Source organism: Excalfactoria chinensis, chromosome 1 (assembly GCF_039878825.1).
Source record: "Excalfactoria chinensis isolate bCotChi1 chromosome 1, bCotChi1.hap2, whole genome shotgun sequence".
NCBI classification, from domain to species: domain Eukaryota; kingdom Metazoa; phylum Chordata; class Aves; order Galliformes; family Phasianidae; genus Excalfactoria; species Excalfactoria chinensis.
Window position 1 is genome coordinate 144,270,219 of NC_092825.1, and position 26,475 is coordinate 144,296,693.

At 40.0% G+C, this 26,475-nt stretch overlaps 1 protein-coding gene across 1 annotated transcript; it reads left to right on the forward strand.

Annotated features, from left to right (window-relative positions):
- Nucleotides 1–26,475, forward strand: OBI1 (ORC ubiquitin ligase 1). The gene is made up of 6 exons (XM_072337714.1): nt 1–169; nt 5,940–6,075; nt 9,430–9,521; nt 11,620–11,868; nt 14,869–14,957; nt 23,962–26,475. The coding sequence occupies exons 1-6, from the start codon at nt 98–100 to the stop codon at nt 25,448–25,450; spliced, it is 2,127 nt and encodes a 708-aa protein (XP_072193815.1). The 5' UTR covers nt 1–97; the 3' UTR covers nt 25,451–26,475.

The window sequence follows — 26,475 nt, forward strand, 5'->3', positions numbered from 1 at the left end:
CTCGCCGGCTTGCCGTAGCGGGGCCGCCGGCGCGCTGCCTCCCGCCCGCTCGCTCGTTCGCTCGCTCTTCCGTGACTTCCGTGCAGGCGGCGCGGCGATGGCGCAGCACGGCCCGAGCGTCACGCTGTCCCTCACTCTACCCATCACCTGCCACATCTGCCTGGGGAAGGTAACGGCCCCGTGGCGGCCGCTGCCCGGCCCTCTCCGCCCGCACGCTGCTTGTTGGGTGGGGGGAGGAATGCGGCCGGCCCGCGCCTGCTCGGACATCCCGCCGTGTTCCCTGCGAACAGAGGGGCGATCCCGTCTGGGGGTGGGAGGAATCGTGGCCGAGGGGCTGCTGGCACCGTGCGGGTGGGGGGAACCCCGCGGGACGTCCCTGGGAGCCGTGAGGACCACGGGCCCCAAAACGACACTCCTTCCCCCTCCCCCCTCTTCTTTCACACACACACACACACACGCACACACCACTCGAAACCCGGACTGCGGGTGTAGTGCTTTCGGAGTGCAGATTTTTGAGGTTTTGTTTTCTGATGGTTGTGGGAGGCGGAGCAGCTTAGAATGCATGGCAGGTATGTGTCTTGAGGGCGGTGTGAGGCCAGGTGGAACAAAGAAGAGGTGTATGTAGAACCCGTTCAGCAGAATTACAACTTTTGGAGTAAACGTGATTTTCTGGCCTGAGAGGGTCTCTGTCACATTCTTGTCTCTCTGAGGAGGCAGAGGGCTGTTGGGTCTGTTTGGCTCTGAAAGCCCCCCGAGCCAGCTGCCGTTGCTGACTGTTTTGTGCGTTCTTTTCTTGCTCCCCATCTTTTTTGTATGTTTCCTCTTAAAACACATCAGCAATCACAAGGGAAGAAATAACCTTGATGTTTGTGCTGTGATATTTACCACCCGCTTTCTTCCCTTCCCCACGTGGGTGTGATTCTGAGGCCTGTTCTGCTTGCCCGGTAGCCAAAGAAGAGGTGCGTTTAGTGCATGCAGCAGGTATGGCACTGGTAATGGTAGTAGTTGGACACCTCTCTTTATTCAGCTGTCCTACCTTGACAGCTTCTGTCAACCACATGTACCCTTTTCTTGGTTTTTCATTGAAGGTCAAGGCAGGAATGTAGTCCTTATCTCTCCTTTTGTGTTTTTAATACAAACAGAGAAGAACATAAGTTTGCTGTGCATGTAATGCAGAGTGGATGCTCTTGGAAAAGGATTTTAAGTCTGATTGTGGTGATTTCCAACATAATCTAAATGTGGATGCCCCATCCTTGGAGGTATTCAAGGCCAGGCTGGACGTGGCTCTGAGCAGCCTGGTCTGGTGGCTGGTGACCCTGCACACAGCAGGGGAGTTGAAACTAGATGATTATTGTGGTCTTTTTCAACCCAAGCCATTCTGTGATTCTGTGATTCATACATATTCTGCTGTAAGCCCACTTGCTCATTTCAAGTCATTGCTTCATTCGTTCTCATCACTTCTGGAATTGACCAGGAATTGAGGTAGTTGCGTTTGTACTGGAAGAGATTTCTGTACTTTTCTTTCTTGATATCTTGCACTGAGATAACTTGTTAAAATTATGTATGCGAATCCAGTGATGACATCTATATTGAAGACTTTTGGATGCTTCCTTTGTCAGATGCATTAGGTTTTGCCGAAGCTGTCTGCTGTGGCTGTCCTTTTTTTTTTTAATACAAATCTTTGTCTCCAGCTTGAAACATCACAGAAAAGAATCAGAAAATAACCCTTTTCTTTTCAAGAGTATTTTTAGAGGGGAATAAAGAGCTATCTAGCACGAATAAGGGAAAATCTTACTGTCTTATAGAGCAGAAGGGGGTGTAGGGGGTTGACAGGTTCTGGTCTTTAGTATTTTGTAACATGGACTTCAAATGGGATGTAAAGCCCACCCTACAGTCAGAACATACTTGTTGCTATCTGCAAAACTTGTAGGGGATTAGTGGCAAAACAGTGATTTCACTGTGTATAGTGGTAAGGGGATAAAAAGAGGTGTTAAATAGAAACTCCTTCAGCATTGTCATCCATATGCTGTATCTAAGGAAGCAGAGTTCTTTGTGGGGCGAGAACATTAGTGGATTTCATTAGCGCCAAGTGTATCTGCAAGATGAGTGAATAAACATAACAAGAATTAACTGCTTTATTGTAATCATTGTTCTTTTAAGGTAGTCTGGGCTAACTTCTTATATACCTAATTGGCGAGTAGATCAGAAGCTGCGTGAGGCCGTCAGGCATCCTTGTTGCAGATTGACTGAAGGTCTCATCAGATTGATTTCAGCAGTGATTTGCTTGGGCTCAGGCATGAGGTTCTGGGTGCACTGAAATCTCTGAGGGTGTCCAGGGGTTCATTCTCTGATACTTATTTTCCACATGCCTGCTCCTCAGTTCATACTGCTTGAAGGTCCAGAAGAGCCTTCCGTGTGGTGTAGATGTATATGGGATTAGATTTTGATCCATGTAAGAATCACATTGTGTGGCAGGAAAAAATAGGACAATACTCAAATTCTCCTTAGCTGATCAAGCCTTTGCAAATAAGCTGTAGCCTTTCCAGTCACTGCAGTCAATTAAGGAACTGAAAATGTGCTGTAATTCAAGTAAAATGCTTTTTAGTAATGTGTGTTGTGATCCCCCACCCCCAGGCTTGTCACAGACTCAGGCACTTTGTGAGGGGAAGTGGCACCCCCAGCTTTTGTGTTTCCCAATGTTACTTCAGCAGCAGCTCCTTCTGCTGTTGCATGGATTGCTTTGTGCCAGTTGTGAGCTAACACAGCTATAAACCTCAGCCCTGAGATGAAATGTGTAAATGTATAAATCAGGAGCACTGTCCTCTGGAGAGTAATAATTGTAACTTACAGTTGTAGAGTCAACATTCACTTGCAAGAATACATCCATGTCAGGGTTGGGGTAACTAAGGGTCTCTTGCCCCCTTGGGTAGAGACCTATACTTTTGAAGTGTGTTCTTCTGTTTGGACTGCTGTATGTTTTCTTCCGCATATCAGAGCCATTCGTGTAACTGCGCTTATATAATGGCTGCTTCTGGATGAAAAAGAAGAGCTACCAGAATAAATGTATTTTTTTTTTTCTTCCAGCTGCTGGTGGAAAACTGCAGAAAGCTTTTTTCTGGTAAAGAAAGCAGTAAATAACAAGGACGTATTTTTATGTATCTATATTATTGAAATATTCAAATGTTTACAAAGCATTGCTATGCTAATGCTTGCATTAATCACATAAAAAAAGCCTCCTTAATTAGTGGTGAAAATGTGCAGATGCTTGCAGAAATCATTTAGTCTCTCTATTCACACCTTCAGTAACTTGACTTTCTGCTTGTGTATAGGCAGTCCTGAGGTTCCTAGGTGATCTTATCAGAAGTTCTTAAACTACCAATAATCCTATAGTGTGTTAGAGGCATAGAAAGCAAATTGAAGAAAGAGCTGGCAGATATGGCTCTTAATTCACATCCGTCATATATGAGATATGAGTAGTAGGTGCTGCTACCTCTGAGTATCAGAAGATGTTTACTGGGCAAAGATAGTGAGGAAGGAATAGCAAATATTTCTTTTACAGAACCTTAATATAGATATGAACATCAAGTATTGTAAGATTTGAGAGTTTATATTACTTGAAGTTGTAACACATGCCTCACTGAGGCACAGGTATAAGGAAAAGTCATTTTCTATATTGTAGTTAGTCTCTCTGTCCCATACTTATTTTCAAACTGGATTTATAGTTAATCATAGAATCACTAAGGTTGGAAAAGACCTCTAAGATTTAGTCCAACTGTTTACTTACCACCGATATTGCCTACTAAACCATGTCTCTGAGTTCTACACGTACTGTTTCCTTAAGCATCTCCAGTGATGGTGACTCTGACACTTCCCTGGGCAACCTGTTCCAATGCTACTTTAACTACTCTTTTGGAGTATAAATTATTTTTAATATCTAATCTGAACCTCCCCTGGTGTAGCTTGAGGCCATGCCCTCTCATCCTATTGCTACTTACATGGGAGAAGAGGCCGATCCCCACCTCGCCATGCCTTCCTTTCAGGTAGCTGTAGAGAGTGATAAAGTGTCCCATAAGTCTCCTCCAGACTAAAGAATCCCAGTTCCCTCTGCTGTCTCTCATAAGACTTGTTCTTCAGACCCTTCACCAGTTTTATTGCCCTTTTCTGGACCAGGGTCTTGATATCTTCCTTGTAGTGAGAGGCTCCAAACTGAACACAGTACTTGAGGCACAGCCTTACCAGAGTTGAGTACAGGGGACAGTCACCTCCATGGTCCTGCTGGTCACACCGTTTCTGATATAGACCAGGATGCTATTGGCTTTCTTGGACACCTGAGCACACTGATGGCTCATGTTCAGATGAGCTTCAACCAACACCCTCAGATCCTTTTCCACTATGCAGCTTTTCAGCCACACCACCCCAAGCTTGTAGTTCAGGACCTGACACTTAATACTGTTGAATTCATCCCATTGGCCTCAGCTCATCAGTCTAGTCTGAGTCCCTCTGTAGGCTTTCCTACCTTTAGGCAGATGAACACATTCCCTGAGCTTGGTGTCATTTGTGTGTTTACTGAGGGTGCACTCAGTTTTCGGCATCCAAACCATCAGTAAAGGTATTAAACAGGATAGGCCCTAATATCAGCCCCTGGGGCTTGTGAATGGTCAGTAGTTGGATTTAACTCCATTCGCTGCCACTCTCTTGGCCTAGACATCCAGACAGATTTTTTTTACCCAAAAGAGAGTGTTCCTGTCCAAGCCATGGGCTGCCAGGTTCTCCAGGGGGATACCATGGAAGACAGTGTTGAAGGCTTTAATGGAGTCTAGGTAGACTACATCAACAGCCTTTCCCTCATCCACCTGGTAGGTCACCTGGTCATAAAAGTAGGCGAGGTTGGTAAAGCAGAAACTACCATTTGTGAACTCTTGCTGGCTGGGCCTGATCTCCTTCTGGTTGACCCAGACCTGCTGTGTGATTGCACTCAAGATGGTCTGTTTCATAACTTTCCCTGGTGCCTAGATCAGACTGATAGGCCTATAGTTCCACAGATTCTCCTTACAAATCTTAGTGATAGGCATCACATTCACGAGTCTCCAGTCATCTGAGACTTCCCTGCTTGACCAGGACCACTGAGAGACAGTGGAAAGTAGCTTAGCAATCAACTCTGTCACCTCCCTCAGCACCTCAGGTGAATCCCATCTGGCCCCAGATAACGTGGAAGAATAATACAAAAGTTTGTTTACTCTGTTGTTTTGGTGGGGATGGGGGATGTTTCTTGAAAGGAACTATGTCTGATCTTTAATCTGTCCCATTCTGTTCTAATGACTGGTAGCAATACATATCTTGCAGAAGGCTTCTTGAATGGTTGTTGGTTCACATTTCTGGTCTGTATTTTTGGCCCATATAGTTTTTTAAAAGTTCATTTCCATACAGCTGGCTATATGCAGGCTAGAGATAATTTATGATGCCGATCATTTCAGTGATAGCTCTCAAGACAAAATCTTGGTTGTTGCTGGGCGCTCTCATTCCCTTTTTTTTGGAAGTGAGTGAATGTACATGTTTTAGTCTTTCTCTGTGTAGGAATGTGAACTCATTTCATTGATGTAGCTGTTTGCTCTTCTTCAGGATGGCTTTCACACTGTGTATTAATGAGCACACAGAACTGAGGATCTCTAATTTTGCAGAGATAGTTGTAGCTGTAGTACCACTGCCAATAATAGGGAAGTTTGGTGCTGTAAGTCAGGAGACAACTCCTAGTCAGAAACAGCAGTGCCACTTTCCTCTTGAAGTCTAGACTTGCTTTGAGAGATTGGGGTAGTATATATTTGTATTCTATTATCTGAAAGTGTTTCTGAGTATTCATAGCATCTTTCTGTTGTTTTTGTTTGTTTGTTTGTTTGTTTGTTTTCTTTTCCCCTTCTTCTTCTCCTTGTTGATGCTCAAAGGTCCGGCATCCAGTAATCTGTGTCAACAACCATGTCTTCTGTTCCATTTGTATTGAAGTCTGGTTGAAGAACAATAATCAGTGTCCAGCTTGCAGGATTCCCATCACACCTGAAAATCCTTGCAAGGAAATTATAGGTAAGGACAATTTGAGGCTTTGAAATAACTTTTTAGCTTTTACTGCTGGAGAAGATTCTTTTGGTTTCAAAGATGTCTGGGTGTTTTTTTTCCATCAAAGCATGTTCTAGATGGAAGCATGCATAATAACTATAAGATAAAAATTGCAAAGACTGTGTATAATAATGACTTGATTATTCTAAGGCAGAAAGCACCCCACCATTGCAATTTTCTTTTGCAGTCGTGGATTGGACAATGCCCTTAACTAGATAAAATGAATCTAACTTTAAACGTCTTACCTCTGTGTTGACCTAAGAGAATAGCATCTAGCCAAGAAATTGTGTACTTAAATCCACAATCTTGAAAGAGTATGTGTTCTTTTTAACTATTGGTTGTTCTTGTGGTTTTGTTTACCATGGTTTTTTTGCTTTATTTTTAAGAAAATGTCGAAGGTGCTTAAGAAAGACAAAGCTACGAAACTTGAATGAGGATATACAAACTTCCTCAGGGCTGTGAGAAATACTGGAATCTTGACTTGACATAACATACCAACACTGCTATTTATTTCTAATAGAAAAATATATGTGTCTGAACAGCCTTTAGAAAAATATGCTGTCATATGCTGAATAAATGTGTGTGTGTTGGTTTTTATTGTGTACTTTTCTTCCTTTCTGTACTGTTTTTGGCCAGGATACAGTTCAATTTCTTCGAGGAGCTGATGTAGTGCAGTGCTGTTGATTTAGGAAGAGAATGATACCGATGTTTTAGTTGTTGCTGAATAGTACTTATACTAAATCAAAGACTTTTCAACTTCTTGTGCTGCCTCAACTGTGAGAATCTGGGAGTGCACAGAGATCTGAGAGGGAACAGAGCCAGGACAGCTGACCTAAACTGGTTTGGGGTATCCCATGGTATCCCATGGTATGGGGTATCCCATACCATATGACATTATACTGAATGATAAAACTAGGGTTGCCCCAGGCAGGGTTTGCCTCTGGGAACTGGCTGGACTTCAGTCAGTGGATGGTGAGCAGTTGTGTTGTGCATGATTTTTTTTAATATATATTCTTATTATATATTTATTACTACTGTTAGCATTATTTTCTCTTCCTTTTCTGTCCTGTATAACAATCTTTACTTCAATCTGCAGGTTTCTTTTTTTTTCCCCTCATTCTCTCTCCCATTCCACTCAGAGTTGTAGAGTGGGTGAACAGCTGCATGGTGCTGAGCTGCCTGCTGGGTTAAACTACAACAGTCCCTTAGGTGCCCAGCATGGGGCTCAAAGGGTTGAGATAACGATAGATCTGACTGGAGCATGTAAACACAAATTTGTCACCATATTGATGTTCCTGATCTTCAAGTTCTGTTGTGTAGCACCTTACTTGCTGTATATTAAAGTTATCATTTTGCTGTACTGTATAATACTGGCCTGTACTCTGATAAAATTACCAGTTGTGAGACTAATCTGGGTTTTGTAGTCGGCATTGCTGTCATTTCCATATTTCGAGAGCCGCTGTTCAGAAACTGTTAACACTCTTTACCCCTCAGGGAGCCAATCTATAGTGGAGGTAAGAGGGACACTTTCCTCTGTTCCTTCACCCCTCCCTTTCTCCTTCTCTTCCAGGACAGTTAAGTAGATCTTGAGAATCTTGAATATCCTTGGAATGTTCAGACAAGCATGTCCCTGTAGTTTTGTCTCCTGATTGTGTTCCTGGTCTTGTTTAAGATTAAACAACTATTTACAAATATCTCCCAGCGATCTGTTCCTGGGTTGGATAGTTGTGAGTTTAGGATAGCATGGGTAGGCACCTGGAATGGTGAGCACCCCCCAGTGTTTTGGAACTTCTTCCCTAAACAAATGCAGGGCCCTTAAAAACGTAAAATGTTAGAAGGTGTGCTGTCACCCTAGCAGTCCCAAAGAGATACAAATCATTGCAACATACAGGGGTTGAGTTGGTGCCTACCAAGCTGCACTTAACTCTGCTCTAACCCCTGCAGCAGGTCATGTAGCTGAACTGGAAAACTGACCCACATAAATATCAGTTGTGCCTGTAGACAAGGCAAAACAGTGGATGTTATAGTCAGCTCATTTAGCAAGGAAAGAAATTCTTATCAAGAAGAGGAAAGAGGAGGAAGTGGATAAGACAGGCTACTGTGAAGCAGATCCATCATAAGAACAGGAGGAGGAAGAGGCAGAGGTTATAAGTGAGACAAGAACCACCCAATGCCTATCCCTATGTGAGTTATGTGAAAAGATTTCAGCTGTCATCAAGGTGAGCACTTTGTCACCTGTCTGCTTTGAGGCTGGGATAATTGGGCCAGGAGTCTAGATTTAGTGGGCTGTGAAGTCAGGCATCTGGAATGCTTCTCTAGGGAAGGGGACATTGACAAAACAATTGGAAAAGGGGGAACAGACCCTGATCCTCTGGAAGTAACTCAGCACTTTGAGATTACTCCAAGATTCACATTCATCAGCTGATTCATCAACAGGAGAGCCAAGCAGTCACAAGCCAGACTTGCTCCCCCTTCAGTAGTAACATATGGGCATTACAGAAGTCCAGTGGAGTGTGGGGGCTGACTGTGAAGTCATGCCACTGCTGAGTGCTGGTGTGCCAGACATGCTAGAGCTACTGTATGAGCTAGAGTCAAATGCAGCCAAGTGGTATGCCACAACTGATATTGCCAGTGTGTTTTTCTCAGTCCCTTTGGCAGTAGAGTGCAGGCCCCAGTTTGCTTTTTCTTGGAGGAGCACCCAATACACCTGCAGTCTACTGTCAGTGGGATGGAAATGCAGCCCTACCATTTGTCACGGGCTGATCCAGGCTGCACTGGAACAGGAGGAACTCTATTTAGGGTGTGTCTGAGTGTCAGTCAGGAAGTGGAAAGCAATTGCATTGTGTATCATTTGCTTTCTTTGTTCTTTTATCACTGTTATTATCCCTTCTTTTTCTGTCATATTAAACTCTTTGTCTCAAACCATGAGTCTTACCTTTTTTTCTCAGATTCTCTGACCCAGTGGGAGAAGTAAACAAGCACCGGTGTGTGGTGTTTAAGATGCTTTCTGGTTAAACCACAATATCCTCCCTTATATATTTGTTTTAGCAGCGTGGTCTTAAATAAGGCATGAATCTGTCAAGGGTAATTCAAAGTTGAAAAAATTCAAATGTTGTCTTCCTGCTGTGAGACAGGATTTTGTCTTCTAAACGTCACTAATAGATTCTGTCTAAGCTGTTTTGAAAATGTAAGGTTGTAGTTTTCCCATGCTAGTAGATTGGTCCAATATTAGCTGTGCTTGTAGCTGATAATATGAAAAACATCGCAAGGTGGATTGCTAGTAATAATAATAGTGGGTTTTTTTCTTCTGTGTTGCTTTAGGAGGAACGAGTGAAAGTGATCCTACATTTAGTCCAGCAGTTAGAAAGCACCTACGTAAAACAAGGCTTGAATTGCTCCACAAAGAATATGAGGTAAGCACACAGGAGTATTGTGACTTTCCAGATGAACTGCAACTGTTAAATTACTGTATGCAACTGGTCTTCCTGCTTTGAGTCCTGGTGTTTTTAATTCGAGCAGTGCTGTATCTACATGAAACTCAGATGCATTAAAGCAACACTTTCTAGCTGAGGCTGGGGGAGACTGTTGGCGGCTGGGTAGATCCTGCAGTGTTACAGTGATATTCTTTCTAAGCAAAAGGTAGCCAGCTACAGGCAGAGGCTGTGGAAATTCAATCCCATGGTAGTATGCATTTCTTTTATGCATATTGGATGTTGGGTACAAATGTTTTCTGAATGATTCCCTGTTGCTTATGGAATCTAAACGTCTTTTTAAAGTATCATAGAATCATAGAATTACCCAGGCTGGAAAAGACCTTGAAGATCATCAAGTCCAACCGCAGCCTAACCAGTACCCTAACTCTAAAAACCCTCCACTAAATCATATCCCTGAGCACCACATCCAAACAGCTCTTAAACACATCCAGGAATGGCGATTCAACCACCTTCCTGGGGAGCCTATTCCAGTACCTAACCACCCTTTCTGTAAAGAAGTTCTTCCTAATATCCAACCTAAACTTGCCGTGGCGCAACTTGAGGCCATTTCCCCTCGTCCTGTCACATGTCACTAGTGAGAAGAGACCTGCCCCACTCTCACTGTAAGAACCTTTCAGGTACTGGAAGAGGGCAATAAGGTCTCCCCTCAGCCTCCTTTTCCCCAGACTAAACAGCCCCAGCTTCCTTAGCCTCTCCTCGTAGGGCTGATGCTCCAAGCCCTGGAGTATTCTGGTGTAGGTGAACTTCATTATTGTTGCTTTATTATGTTTTGTGAGAGTGGATGAATGCTTGGAAGTTTTTCTACTCTCTGGCTGGAAAAATACTCTAAGAATAAGGTTAAAAGGCATATAAGGAATATATATATATATATATATATATATATATAAAATATAAGGAATATGCTTAGTTTATCTTCTCAGTTATTGTTTCCTTACTAGCAGCGGTTTGAAGACTTAGCATATTTTTCAAGGAAACCTTTCTCAAAGCAAGGAGGATGAGAGAAAGGAAATGGACACCGTGTGTATCCTTAGTGCGGGGGAAGTCTTTATGACAAGTCGGCCTGGAACTCAGCTTCTTTCACAGTGGATTCAGAAGAAGGGAGTTTCCTTTGTTTCTTTTAAGTCAACTCCAGAATCATACAAATGGACATAAAATAACATAAACCTCTTCCAAAAGAGAATAGAATCTATTTTAAAATGGTTGTGAGTTTTTTGTTGTTTGAGATTTGTTTATTGTGTGGGTTTGGTTTTGTGGTTTTTCTGGGGGGAGGGGTGGAAGAGGATGGTAGAGGTTGATTATTTGTGCAGATATATCCTGAATCTATGTAAGTGCTATAACGTGGCCTCTTTTAGTAATCTTAACATGAGCAATGCTAGTATTAACTTGGAAAAGAGTAAAGAAGACATTTTCAGGATAAATCACATACTTTTTATCCCTTTAACAGTAGGCTTTTGCTTCTCTGTAGCTCCAGATTGTTACAGCTAATGCTTTGTTCTTTGTTTTGCAGTCTTTCTTTAAATATTTCTACTTCTGTGCAGCTGGAGCAGCCTCTTCCAGGCAATGTTCTGTCCATTTTAAATCTCGAGACTTTCAGCATCTGAACATGTAATGTTTCAGAGTGGCTCTCTCTCATCTTGTTCTCAAATAACAGCAAATGAGTCAGCAGAGGACGACCTTAAGAACTCTCTTTGTACAGGAAATCCACCCACAGAGTGCCCTAATAATAGATTAATGTTGCTGAATGCTTCGAAGCTTTTGGACTGACCACCGGTTCATTCAGGGTCCTTTATATAGTCAAGGGATTCCCTTCACTGAAACCTTCCCTATGCCTGAGTGTGCAAATTGATTAAAATCCTGCCTGGAGCACCACACACAAGCGTACTTAGTTTCATGAGTGAAGGCATGAATCTGGGCTTGCTGAAGAACCAATGGTTCATTAGTGCTGTGGAAACTTGCCAGCATTATTTAATTAACCTCTCACATTATTTTAATTCCTGTGAATTTCTGACACCTTTAGGATGAAATAGAATCCCTGCAAAAAGAAGTGGAGGAGCTGAGAGACAGAAATCTCAGTTTACAGACTCAACTGAAATCTCTTCTGGATCCTACAGTACCAGCTTTGTGTGGCCAAAATGAAGAAACTAGCCAATCAGCAGATGAAGCAAGTACCAGTGGCCCAGAAACCCCAGAAGAATGGAGCAAAAAGCTGAAAGCTGCCAATGATATATGTGAAAAAGTGATAGATAATGTAGAAAAATTAAAGGAGGTAAAAAATACATTTCTTCATCCATCTTGAAGTACAGTTTTCATGTTAGTTGAAGGGGTGAGAGATGGCATGACCTCTGGATGCTTCATAGATCCAGGAAAAAACAGGGAAAAAATTGAATTCCAGTGGCTGTTGATGTATCATAGTATTTCCATACAGCATTTGCAAGTGTCAGATACTATTGCTTGTTTTAGTGAGCCTTACATGTGGCTCTTCCTAAGCTCTTCTGTCACTCTGTGACTGGATAATTGGATTATAGCAGTGCTTGTCACCAGTATTGATGGCCAGATTTTTCAGGCTTGCAATAATCTATATAATATATCTATTTTACAACATTCAGTGGCCAAACACAGTACAGTTGGCTGAGGCGGATTTTGCACTATTGCCCTCCTAGCTAGCCAATATTTTTGGTGCAATTTGCTGAGATAGAGTAACTTGACCTGTTGACCAAAAATAGACAAGCTTCAGCATTTTATAACCAGAGCACTGGAAGCCTACAGCTTTTTCTTGCAAAAAATAAATTAATTAATTAAAGAACTGTTATTTTCTAAGAATTAGTAGCTTCAAACTCAGAGGTGCACACTATGCCATTCTGTCATAGTTATGTTAGTTGTCAGTGTTAATGGAACACTTCTAGATCTGTATCTTCGTTATCTAAAGGAAATTCTAGTCCTGACTAAAATAGATAAAATCTTTGAATGCTTAAATGCGACCAAAAAGTAAACTTGAGTTTCCAAGATGAGCTTTTTCAATAGTTTAGCTAGGTTTGGACTTCAGCTTCACAAGGCAGAGACACAGCTGGCCTTCTGAGAGGGGATACTTAAGAAGCTTGAGAGTAATTTCTAACTTGCTAAAGGGTATTGCCTGCAAAGAGTTCTCAATTTTTCTTCCTTAGCATTAAAATGTAATGTCTCTTTTCTGTGGTGACAGAGGTTTATAACTCCTTTTCATAGATGAGATAAAATTAGAATATAGCAGAGACTGGGGAAGGAAGGGTGGTTTGTTTTGGTTTGGTTTTTTCTTGCAATATAACTTCAGCCTTAGCAATGAAAGGTTTTTATGGAGTTTCTGATTTTGGTTAAGTATTAGATACAAATAGTGGCTTAGATGGGTTTTAGGGACCAAGTCCAAACCTCCAATGCAGACACTTTCTTTCAGTCTTGTTTCATGTAGAGCAGCTGCTCAGTTCTGGAAATATAAAATCACTTGGCTCTTTTTAGACCTCATTTGACTTCTGAAATAAGAGTGTACTGACCAAGCCCAGTTTGAACAGCAGAGACCTCTTTCCCACATAAAATCTGTCTGGAGCCAGGAACTTCCTTATTCCCTAAAATACCTGACACAGGAGCTTCAAACGTGCATCTCTTCTCAAGTGAGACAGGGTCCCTCAGAACATACTGCTGCTATCATTCTCTAAACCAGACTGAGGGTGGAAATGAGTCCCTGTTATCCTTCATTGTCCTAGGACAGAGGCTCCCTGAGTAGGCACTGTAACTTTGAAAAGAGTCATAGCAAATTTGAAAGTACTGACACCAGCACTGTGGTAGAAATACTAGATGAAGCACACGCACTAATAGCAAGGTTATGTGAATTCATAAATTTAGATGCTACTGCACGTAGGTATGCCTTGCGGATTACAGGCTTGGAGGTTAGAGCAGCCTCTAGAAGGAGACTGGGGAGGTTCAGTTCTGCCATGTGCCAGCGGATCCCTATGTATCAACTCCATGCAAGTTGTTCACCTCCTATTTGATTTTGTGGTTGAGAGAACTGTGTCCCTGCAAAGAGAGAAAGGTCTTGGCCTTGATATAAAATGATATCATGCTCTTATTCATTACCTTCTGGATACCTTTTTGTTTCCTTATTTTTTTTTAATGCACAGTAGAGGGATTGAAATACTAATACCAAAGCTTTGGGCTCACCCTTCCTTCTATGCAATAAATCTGTGGTTTTTTGGGGGTTTTTTTCTTCTCTGAATATTGTAGGATTTTTTTGAGTTTTGCTTAGTTAATTCCCCTCCATTCCTTCCCCCACATCCCACAATACCTTAGCCTTACCTGAGAAGGTTTCTGGGAATATTTGTATGAGCATTTAGAGTTTTTTGTCTCTCTTGTGCTGTTTGATGCTTCCAGCAAAGGATACTTCATTCATGAACCTATTTTCTTAGCTCCTTCTTCAGGTCTAACTTGAGATTGTACTTCAAGTAATTCAGTGGAAGCATCCTCTAAGTGAGGCCATGAGTTACAAGTCCTGGATTGGTGCAGTTCTCTACATACAGAGACTGAGTAGGCTATTAAGTTCAAAGGTTTCTTTCTACTTGTTAGGATGGTAGCATTCATTGTTCTGAAACACAGCAGCAGGAAAGCTCTTTATATGAAGTACCTTGTTAACAAGAGCGTCTGCTGAACTGAGAAGAAGAATTTGACCTCAATTCGAGGAGCAGAAGAGTTGTGAGTCAAGAGTTAATCATAAGGTCTTGGAAGAAAGTAAAGAAAAACTGCAAATAGCTTGTCATAATGGATCTACATCCATAGGATAACTACTTGAAAAACAAGAAGCCAAAAACAAAAAAAACCAACAAAGTAATCTTAATCTAATTTGGGATGGAGGAAGCTGTTCAACATTAGTTTTGCTGATACCTGCACATTGTAATGTTAATGTACTTAACGTATTTAGTCATGTGGAAAAAAAACATGGAATTGCCATTAGTACATCTCCTTAATGACTTTCTGTACTAACTAACATAGCTGTGTTTATTTCCCTAGATAGGACACTTGCAGTGTATTTTGGGAATATAAATTAAAAATGTCTGTTCGCTATTCAGTTTTGCAAGCCATTTCCCATGATGATTTTTAAGTGGTGTCCCTGTCTAAAGGCTGTTTCCTGCTTTCACATTTCTAGTTCTGTCTCTTTAAAAAAAAAGCAGAAACAGCTTGTCCTATAAATATTAGAAGTCATTTCTGTTTTACTGTATACTTATTGTTTTCCTTTTCTTTTCCTTAGGCAAATAAGAAACTGAGCATGGAGAACAATAGCCTTTTAAGAGAGAATTTGCGACTAAAAGCTGAAGTTGATAGTAGATCACCCCAAAAGTATGTGAATATTTTAAAAGCTGCTATATTTTATTTATAGACTCTTTAACTGTTGTAGGACTTGAACCTAAAACTCTGATGGTGTACATAGCATTACATATGTGTCACAAGGCAGACTTTAGAGTTTTCATCCTCATAGACTTGGGTGACAAGTGCAACTTACAGAATAACAGCAAGTCTGCTGTAAAGGAATATGTGCTGACCACAAATGGTGTTGTTCTGTTTTATCTGTCTCTTACTGGAGAACTGGAGCTATTACTCGAATCCTACAGTTAACTTATTTTTTGTTACTAAGAAATCTCATTTAAATCTTCCATCTTTTTGTTAAAGTAGGTTTTCTCCTGTGGGCCAAGATTCTGCTTGTTTGTGTTTGGTTGGTTTGAGGGTTTTTTTTCTTCTTTTTCTTGCCTTCAAAATTGTTGTATGAACTTAGGCTGCTCATTCAAGGAATATTCCTGACAGCCTTCATCTGAGCAAGATGCATAGAATCAGGCTTCTGCAGCATAAGGACATCATTCCCATGGCTGATGTCTGCTTGATATTCCTAAACAGTTAAACATCAGTGATGACCTCAAACAGCAGAAACTGTTTCATACCAAATTCAACTGTGCGCTGAAGTCCATCTCCTTGAAAGTACTTTTTGATGCAAAGCAGTCATATTTTTTGAAAGCTAAGAGCAGCATCAGTCAAGGGTTTCTATAGTGCTTTTGGGAAAGGGGGCTAGGGGGACCTAAGTAATCCCAGAGAAGAGCTCTCTAGATTTTGTTCTAGCTCAACTAACTTCCTGGAAGATGAAATTATTCCTTTATAGAGAGCTTCCTTGCTACGCTATTAGTTGTTCAAGGCCCCAAGAAAGTAAATGCATGATCCTTGTGCTGTGAATGTATAAAGGTACGCTTTACTTTCATGTCCACTAATAAAGGAGATAGAGCGCTGTTAAAGATCTTGGCAATGAAAAGGGATTTAATGGCAAGAAATACCTTTCTCCTATAAGATTTGAGAGGAAGTTTGTGAGATGGTGAACTTGAAAACGGATGCAATTAAAGAAATCCTAGAAAAGATGAGTAAGAAGAGACCAGATCATTTACCCTTACTCTGTTTCACTAAGGTCAGGTAAACTCCCCAGTGAAAAGAATTTCTGTTCTTCTAATTTGTTTGTGTTTTAGCATCCTACTTGTCAGAGAGACGAGATATCAAGGGAGGAAGAACGAGACTGTTGCAGGCTGGTTACTTTACCATCTTTTGTCCATGCAACCTAAAAGAATAGCTGACAACTTTCCTCTTTGCAAGCACAGATAATAGTCAAATGTTACTAGAAACTGGACAGAGCAGGCCTCTTTTACAACCCAGATGCCATCTGGATTTGCCTGTTCATGTCTCTGTTAGAACTTTTTTAAGCCTCCATAATACTCATATCCTTTCTGTGTTTTAGGAGTGATTTTCTGCCCATTCTAAGCATGGAAGTTGGGATCAGACTTCGACTCAGGAACAGTTCAAATGCTTTAAAAGCGTAGGCAGTTTCTAGTCTTTACCCTGCTTCTATTATCTCCAGCTTTGGTTTCATTTTGACCTAGCTGGTTTACTACAAGTATTTAAGTATATTCAAGGAAAAAAAAAAAAAAAAAAAAAATTGGGCTGAAGGAAATCCTACAACACGTTGAACTTAATATTTTTTTATGTGCTGACTTTACCTATTCAGTCCTTATTTTCTAGACTGAATTCACGCAACTCTTCTAGACGTGTGACCTAGGAAAAGTAAGCATCTGATTTAGATGATGTTGCTCTACCCTCTGTTGTCTGTGGTTTTCAGAAGTCCTGATTCTTAGAGCTGGATACAAGATTATAAATGAGTCCTCTGTAGCACTTAGCAGAGCAGTCGCGTCTTGTTATAACATTCTTTTATCTTGCAATACTGCTTTTATTGCTTCATTTTATCTGAGGCTTCTAGCATGAGTGGCTAGTGCTAGTTCTGCTGAACAGCTTCTGAAAAAGTTATGCTGCTACCTCATGTTGTATTTCTGCTGCAGAGTATGGAACTTGACCCACTTACTGGCTTTCCTCAGGTGGATGTTTTGATGTTTATGTCAAACTTTAAGTAATCACTTTGAATTCTAGTCCCATGGCAGAAAGTCTCTACCATCTTTGTGTTGCTAGCAGATTTTATGAGGGGAGCTGTCTTTGATCCTTGTGGTCATTAGTGTAGTCAATATTGAGACCAGACCTGAGGGCGGACTTTGATACCCAATACTGAGGTCTTTAAACTAAGCTTTACATGCTGTGAACGATGGTTGCAGTAACTTACATTGCTTATGAAATCAGAATTTAAAGCATTAACACAAGAACCCAACAACATCACCGTAATTAAGCTGTTTTTGTGCAGATAGGCTATTTTGCTAATGCAATTGGTTTTGGTGTATTTTATTCAGTATTCAGGTGTTCATTTTGGGAAAAGTTCCTGAATGGTACTCTTAATACAATTAAAAACGTCTACCAAATTAGATAATTTAATGTCATGACCATTCTTTTGTTCATTGTATTCTGTAGTGAGCTTTGTGTTGCTAGATATGGATTCACGCTTAAACAACTAGCTAGCTAGCTGACAAAAACTTAAATCTAATTGTATGGGAAAGGTTCTGTCATTATTCAGTCCTCTTGACCCAGATGTAATGCAGCTTAATAATGCTGAAGCTAAATATTGCAACTAAAATCATTTGATTAGGCTTTGCTTTATAGCAGAGGAAGCACTGATAGCAAGTGAATGATCCCTGTGTCACATAGGCTCTACATCTGACACCACAGGGAAAATACAGTTAGCCTTTTTCAGTGATCAGCAGACATCTTTTATCATAATCTTAAGTTGTTTTTTCTTTGATCATATCCATTATAACCTACTGAAAAATGCAGCGATAACAGATTTTTACCAAAAAAATTTATTATGTTTATTGATTGTTTTTATTTACTTATTTATTTATTTTTGTTTTCTGTTTCTGAAACAGTTTTGGTGATAGATTCTCAGTTGGGAAATTGGGAAGGCAGAGACTTTCACCAAACCATTATGTAGCTGGAATATAAACCTGAAAAGCAATAGAGATAAGTTTCTTGATCTGATTCTTATCAGAGACCTTTATTAGTCTCCATTTCTCAGGCAAGTCAGACTGTTTGGTGGTTGCTTGCTTGCTCTTCGTTTGTTCTTTCTCCCAAGGATTTTTTTGTCACTTGTTTTTTTTCTGGTACAAAGTGGTACAGAATAGGAAAACTAAAACTTAAGTTTGCAGGATGATGAAGCCCTGCTACTTCCAACTCTACTTAAAATAGAAGACTCTTAGGCCAATTGGCAAAGCACAGTGGAATCTAAAAGCATTTTTGGCAAAGGAATGTTTGCTTTTTACCTGAAGGAAAATAACTAGCAAGTCCATCTGCCCCAGGGTACAGTGCATTTTATGAATGGTTAGATTCAAATTAGCTTGTATCAGACTCTTAGGCTTCCTAGGATTCTTTTTCCTAAATATTTAATTTCTTCTGCCAGTTAAAATCCCAGTATGGAAAACATGCTGAAAATTGTTGCATTATCTGTTGAGGGTTTTTGTTTTGTTTTGTCCTATTTTGGTTGATTTGCAAAAAATTCGTACCCAGATTTATTGTTTATCTTGTCTAGGTTTGTGACTTTGGGTATTTACACACTGAAATCTAAGCCTTTTGACTTAGATCATTCTTCGTAACATTTACTCTTTATTCAGTTCAAATATTTCAGTTTGTGCCAGGCTGTTCAATTCAACTTGCATGTAACTGGGCCTACCAATAGGCTTCCAGTAATCTGCATCCAGGGTGCAGCTATCTTCTTGAATAGAAAGCTGGGATACTCTCTCGATCTCCCAGCAAGCTGGCTGTCCCAGAGGAGTGGCTGTTTTCAAAGAACTTGTTTCTCTGTAAGCTTAGGAAATAAGCTATAGCGAGTGTTTCTCATGTTTCCTTAAAGGAGGAGTTGTTACATACCTTCTTCTGTGAGCCAGTCTTTCCTGCAAAATGAAAGCAATAGTAGACAATATCCAGGGCTGTTTATTCAGTTGAACTAAATTGTATTGTTGATACATTTTTCTAGATTCAGATCTGAAATAGGAAAAGAGAGAGACCTCAAGTATCTTTCTCTACTGTTTGCTTGCTGTAACTGTTTGTTTGTTTCATACTCGCCTGTATAAATATTACACGCTGCTTTAAGGAAATTGCATATAACTTGGGATGTTGTCAAGATGTTGCTGCACTTGGCCTTTCATAGTTGGTGTAGAAAGTGACTGCAAAACTCATTCTTCTCCAGCTGTATCTGATACATGAAAAAAAAAGGCTGTAAAACATTATACTGCTTTCAGATGTTTTGTTGTTGGATTTCCTAGCTCTTACTTCCCCTCTAACTGCAAAATCCAAATGAAACTTGTATGTACATGATGAAACTGAGTACAGATGTACACTCTGATATTGCCCAGATATTGTCAATCTGTGACAAGCCTTGACTGTATGTTGTCACTGCCCACTTCCCAGCCTTTGTTTCTCTTGGAGGAGGATGATTCTTATGTTTCTGAGCCTCAAAGCATTCTCCAATTTGGACCATCAAGTGATTAGAACAAGAGAATAATCTGTCATGGTATCCGTGCAGTCCTAGTCTTTTGTATATGATTATATAGGAAAGCGGTGCTTGCTTCTGTTGCTTATTGTATGAAAAAAAAAGGTTTATAGGAAACTGTATGGGTTTTAAGCTGATTCATATGGAGTTAAGGGCTAAACTGAACAGGCCAATGGTCACTGATATGTGAAAAAACATTTATAGATACAGGGAGAGGAAACAACTGAAGAAATTTTATCTTTTATAAGGAGAGAGACTACTAAAGTTTGCAAACTGTTCCTAAATTGATATCTTCAGAAGCATTCAAACATAATAAAGAGAGCAGCTTTGAGATAATGAAAGACGGTTACTCAAATATTATATTAGTTCTTTTTCACTGTAGATGAGCAGACTGCTAACATTCTTAGTGATGGTGTCAAGTTAAAATGCTTCTAGGGTAAGAATGATTGAGGAAAGGTCCTGAAATACAGGGTTTGGGTGCTCATCTAAACATTCAGTGTTACCTCAGACACTAAACATCTTCAGTACATCTGTCCACAGCTGGCCGTTGTGATATGGGACCTATAAAAAAAATCTGTCCTTCAGAGAGATTACAGGAGGCCGTGACTTAAGAGACCTTTGGCCATTTAAAATATCACTAGGTGCCAGTTTTGGAAGATAAACTCTTACTGAAATGTCTTTATTTATGATGAATGACCATTAGCTTCTTTGGTCTTTCAGATTTTTATAGAAAAGATGTGCTTGAAACAAACATAATGAGATACAAAGGGTTTGTTCTAAGAGATACTTAAAGAACAAGCCCCGGCACTGAAAATGCTTGGTCTGTGCAGGAGAAAGTGGAAGGGGCTCATTGTCATATGTGTTGAATACCTGAACTTTCTACTGATTGGATGTCTTATCTTGTTCCCAAGTGTGACACGATTCTAATACTTTTGGGGAAAATAATTTGTCAAAAGCATCAGTCCAAATTTTTATATATTTTCATGTAACTGTTCTGTATTTTGTTATCATCACCATGGTACAGCTTGGGCTGTGGCACAGCTGAGTGTACATCTGAGGAGAAAAAAAGAGGAAATTGCTCAGAGTGGTTTGATTAAGGAGATAGGGAAGGTTTTGGCTTCTTTAGGCAAAAAATGTCTTCTAAGCTATGGGCCAGCCTGACGGATCACTCTGTCATCCTCTGATCTGGAGTTGTTGATTTTTAAATATGTGCATTGTACTGTGGCTCTTAAAAATCCATGTCCTTGAAAACTTTGGGAAATAAATGAATTCAAGTATCTAAACAGGAGCAAGAAGGCATCTACTACTTCAGTGTTTAACTGTAGAGGTTTGTATTCGGTATGTCCGATGCTCCATTTCTTAAAACTAAAATTCCCAAGCACATCCCTCTACAACAATTAACATATTAGTGATGCTATTTGGCTTTGAACAGCATACTGTATTTTTTTTAACCTGAAGACACTTGTTATAAAAGTTGCACTTGAGAATACAGAGCTTCCTCTTCATAAGCAAATCTCAGGCTGTCACTAATGCTGTTTGCATTAAATAAACATATTACACCATTCTTCCATTAAAAAGGAGTTGCCAGGTATGCATAGAAGTGTAAACATGTTTAATTTTTATGTCGAAGTATGTGTTACAGCAGACCCCATAAAATCCTGCTTATTCTGTATGGTAATTTTTCCCTGTCTCTCACTTGACTCTTAAACTGATGAAGTATTTTTGTGTCTTTTATTAAGCAGTATATGGAGTTGATTTCTTGTAAGGCTGCATGAGAAAGTCTGTTAGAGAAAGGCGAAATAAATACTTCTGAATGTTGCTTGGACTCTGCCATGCTGTAGAGGCTATCTCAATACTTAAACCAAAATCTGAGTTCTTTTTACTGAAGGGGGAAATAAACCAAAATGAGTTGCTTGTGAGGATGCTTATTTCATTGTAACCTCCTCTTCACCTGAGAACATAAGCAAACATTGCTGAACTCTATGATTCTGTTTTTATCTGGTTTCATATGGAGTGAGAAGGAAGTCTTGTACCATTTTTCTCCCTTTTCCCTGTTGAATGAAACCAGAAATGGAAAAACTGCTACAGTTAAATCAGAAAACTTGTTACACAAAGGATGAGCAGAAGAGAGATGGGCTACTTTCATTTTTGTGAAGACAGTGTTAATTGACTAGAGCTAATTTGTGGTAACTTGCTTTGATACAGGTTCCCACGAAGCAAGTTGCTTTGGCAGAAAAATTTTTACCATGTGTCACGGAGTTATGTACATCAATCTATGTCTGTGACTGGGGGGGGGGGGGGAGGGGGTATGCCTGTGGCCCCCTTGACCCCAGAAATGGGAAGGGAAAAAGGGAAAGGGGGGGGGAGATGGGAGCTGGGCTGAGGGAGCAGCTGCAACAATCTAAGGAGGAAAACTTATTTTACTAACTTTGATATCAGAATGCAAGATAACACAATATAATACAATCTAATTAAAATTGAGGCTAATAAATCAAGTAAAATAAGAAAGAGTTTTCCAAAGACGAGAAGCCTACTTTGAAATTGAAGGCACACGGCTTGGAAGCACACCCACACCTGCTGCCAGGCAGTGAGAGAGAGCAAGCGTCACTTCCATGACATATTTCCCTCTCTGACTGTGAGGTCCTCTGGGACATGTAGTTCTTCTTCTCTGTGATCCACATGTTGTTATGATGTGGAATGCCAATAGCAAAAACTACAAAACCATAACACCACGTCAACGTTCTTATTCTAAACAGTGAAACATGGAATTTAGACTGCTTTGAATTTAAAAGTGGACTAGTAGCAATTCTGTGAAAGAAATTATGTCAACTGTGGTGTGATCTTTACTACCACTAAGTCCTTTAAGTTACTTGCCCAAGTAACTGAGCAGTGAAATACATCAGTAGATCTGGTTGCTCGTGCCCAACTTGTTCAGGGCTTGTGATGCCCCTTACTCCTTTCTTCCATTTTTGGTGTGACTGCATTGCAGTTGTCAGCACAAAACAGTCTCCTGCTGCTTTATACTGAGTTTAGTTTCTTGCTGGAAATGCATGCTAGGATTTACAGGTATTTCACCAGCATAATCATGAGCTACAGATATGCCTCCTTCATACCTTGTTGCTGTAAAGGTTACAGTGAGAGCTTTTTATGAAAGGATAAAAATGTGGAATTAAGAAGTTTATGGGGAAAATGGAGTGGGAATTCCTTGTGACTGAATGATGCCAAAGGAGATGCAGCCAGACAAATAAATGGGGTGGAAACAGTCTTTGTGCTAGAAGAGAGAATATAAAGTTGTTCTGTAACATGAATCTGCAAGGTGGAAAGTGAATGATGAGCCAAAATGCAGAATTGTCAAAATTATCTATGCTTAACATGATGTTATGATGTGGAATACTGATAGCAAAATTACAAAATTGCAAAACCATGACAGTCATTTATTTGTGATATAAAACCATGTGTGGCAGAGTTTTAGGGTGGCTGCAGGTCCTTTCCACCTTCCTAATAATACCAGAACTTTAATTGTTTTACCTTTCGGTAAATTGAAAGTCTTGGATGGAGCAGGAAATTCCCTGGTGTCTACCTGTCAGTGACAGGTTAGAATTAGTCAGGGCATATAGCTGAAACCTTCACCTGCCCTCTGGGGAAGGTCAGGCTTGAAAGCTGGTGGAGGATGGGGGGAAGATAGGTCTGTATTTTTGCAGTTCAAGATGTGCTCAAGCTGGAAGCACCACAAACACACAGTTTTAACAAACCACAAGTGGCACTTCTTTTGTACTGGTGTTGAGGAAGAAATTAGATTGTTCCAGTTGTAAAATTTGAAGGAAAAACAAAATAGCTCTGATGTAAGCAGAAGTACCATCCATGTGATGGCTGAGAAGAAGCTATATATCTAACAAGAACGTAATTGAAATGTTCTGCATAAGTCTTTAAACCACCTCAAAGGAGGACTTGTGCAATTCCTGAGTTTTATATCTGCGTTTTGTATTTGACAAGGTGACATTGTGTAGGAATTGTATTGTAAAACACTGCTGTACTGCAGGAAAATGATTGAATGTAAATATTTCAAGATGTGGACCACTGTTCAAATGTTATCATAAATCTTTGCCATTGTTTTAGGGGATAATTCTTCATGCATATTTGAGTTGAATTGATGGAACCAGCCCCTGGAAGGGTAATCTGCTTGTTATTACCTTACTACCACTAATAGTTTAATTCTGGCTTCTTGGATATTCACTGCAACCTGTACATTGTATATGCCGATTTATTTATTTTGCTTTGTGATTAGCTGAGAACTGAAACTCGCTTTTGTTTTCAAATTAACACAATAGAAGAGCACCAGGTCTTTTTCCAGGTTAATGCTTTTTTTTCTTCTTCTTCTTTTTCTTGCAGGTTTGGTAGGTTTACCATAGCTGCACTTCAGTCCAAGGTAGAACAAAGTGAACGTGAAATGAACCGTCTGAAAAAGGCACTGGAAAGAAGTGATAAGTATATAGAGGAAATGGAGTGTCAGCTTTTACAGCTGAAAAGTGCAGGTGAAGGAACTCAGACCATAAGTGCTGTTAGTGAACAAGCACTTTCTGCAGATGCTAAAGGAACTGAGAGCAATGAAGACGCTCCATGTTTGAAAACCCAGGTTGAAGAGAAAACAGCTGTGAATACCAGTCAGAGTCCTGACAGCCTTGAACAGCTAGCAGATAGTGGAACATGTTCAAGCTCTTTGAGTCAGGATGGTTCAAATGGTTCAAACACCCAGAGTATCCCAAAGAAAGAATTATTTCCAGGATGTCAGGGTGTCCATCTGGATGAAAATAGTACAAGTATGATGGATACTTGCTTAGAACAGCAGTGGAATAAAATTGAGGAATGTACCCCATATAAGGATGAAGAACTTTATGATCTTCCAGCACCATGCACTCCTTTTCTGTCTCTTAGTCGCCTTCAGTTGAACACTCCTGATGGAAAAGAAAATACAGAGAAAACATCAACATTCTTGAGAAAGCTAAAATTTGAAGAGTTTTGTGACAATTCAGATGACTGCAGCAAAGATTCTCAAGAACAAAGCACAAGCAGTGAAAAGAAGCTAAACTGCTTTTCTGTGGGAAAATCAGGTTTTTGGGGCACAGGCCCAAGTAGTTTCACAGAGAACTTGGATTTTGATGAGTCGGCGCAAAATTCAGCAGCTGGTCAGTCAGATGAAACATCAGCAAAGTCCAGCGATAAAACAAGTTCAGGCTTGCCTAAAAGGTTACATACTCTCTGCTCTTCAGAAATGAATCGCACAAGAACCTCCAGTGAGGCATCTATGGATGCTGCCTACCTTGATAAAATTTCTGAGCTGGACTCAATGATGTCTGAATCAGACAACAGCAAGAGTCCATGCTATAATTTTAAGTCCTCTGATCTTGATAATTCTTCAAAGTCAGCAGATGGCTCCAAGCTTCTAGATGAATCTGAGAAGAAGCTGGAAGGGATGGATGAAGAACAGAGTATGAAGTGCTCAGAAACGAGCAATCTATCAGTTGACAGAACTGGCTGGAAACCTGCCATGTTTTCTGTCCTAACCCCATCTAGACTAGATGTGAATGACCACTTTCCACTATTTACAGGCCAAAATAGTGAAATTAAACCTCCAAACTGTTTATTTCAAAGAGAGTTTTCCCAGAGCCTGCTATTCAGTAACTCACAGAGGCTGTTTGAGGAACAAAAGTTTGGATCATGCTTTTTAAAGATGTCATCTGACCTGCACAATCAACTTAATCCTCCTTGGGTGCCTTCCTTTATTGCTGAAAAGAAAAATAAAAATGGCAGTCAATCGACCAAGAGGAAAATTCAGAGCAGCCTTTCCAGTGCTAGTCCATCAAAAACTACCAAAAACTGATTCTGTGTGGAAATCTAATGTGGCTCAAAGTCATCAGTCTGCAAATGTTTAATATTTACCAAGTGAACTTGCTATTTCTAATGATTTCCATGGAGTGTCTGATCCTGCTTTCTTCCGACTGAGTGGAAACTGAACATTCCCTTACCCATTACAAGCTCTTTCCTAGGGAAGAACCATTCCAGATTCTCTTCTTTGTCTGGACATTTTGTTTACTTGGAATTTTTATGGTGTTTTTTTTTTTTTTTTCTTCTGAATTTTCAAGTTTCGTGACCTTCCAGTTGCTAGCACAGTGAGTGGCTCCCTTGAGCAGGACAGTTTTAAGTGATATTGTCAAATCAGTCATTTATGTAAGAACTTGCTTTAAAGGTTATGTTTTCCTTTCATGAAGATTACATTTTGTGTGTGCAAGGCAGCTACTGGCTATATATCCTATGGATTCATGAAAATGCTATAAAACAATGTCGGTTTTGCCATAAAACTTGCCTCCAAGAGGAAATCTTGCTGCTTAGATTGTTTCATGGCACTGTACTGTACCAGAACTCTTGTTTTAAGTAGGTATAAGGTAGCAGCCTTTTTCATTTCAGGGTTACACTAGTTCACTTAGAAAACACTGCTTCTTTAACACTTGCAAACGTGGCTTGTATTTTTTGAAGTTAAGCACAATTTTTAATTTAGTTCCCAAAAAGGGTTGTTATTCTAAATGTGTTCAGTATGCCTGCGTAGACCATAAAAATGGGTTTGTATGCTAATGACTTGTTTATCTAATGTGCACTGAACATTTTACATTAATACTGTACCATTTTACATTAATACTGCATGCTTTTCTATGTGAATTGAATAAAACATGTTATAAGCACTGTAATCCTTGATGTTGTCTCTCAAATGTACGATTAGCAAAAAGAAAAAAAAAAAAAAAAAGGAATTGGGAAACCTTTTTTTTTTATAATTTGGAAGATATCTGAGTTCTGTTAAACATAAATGTAAGCTTGTTCACAAAAAATAAAATCTCCTTTTCTCCTCCTTGT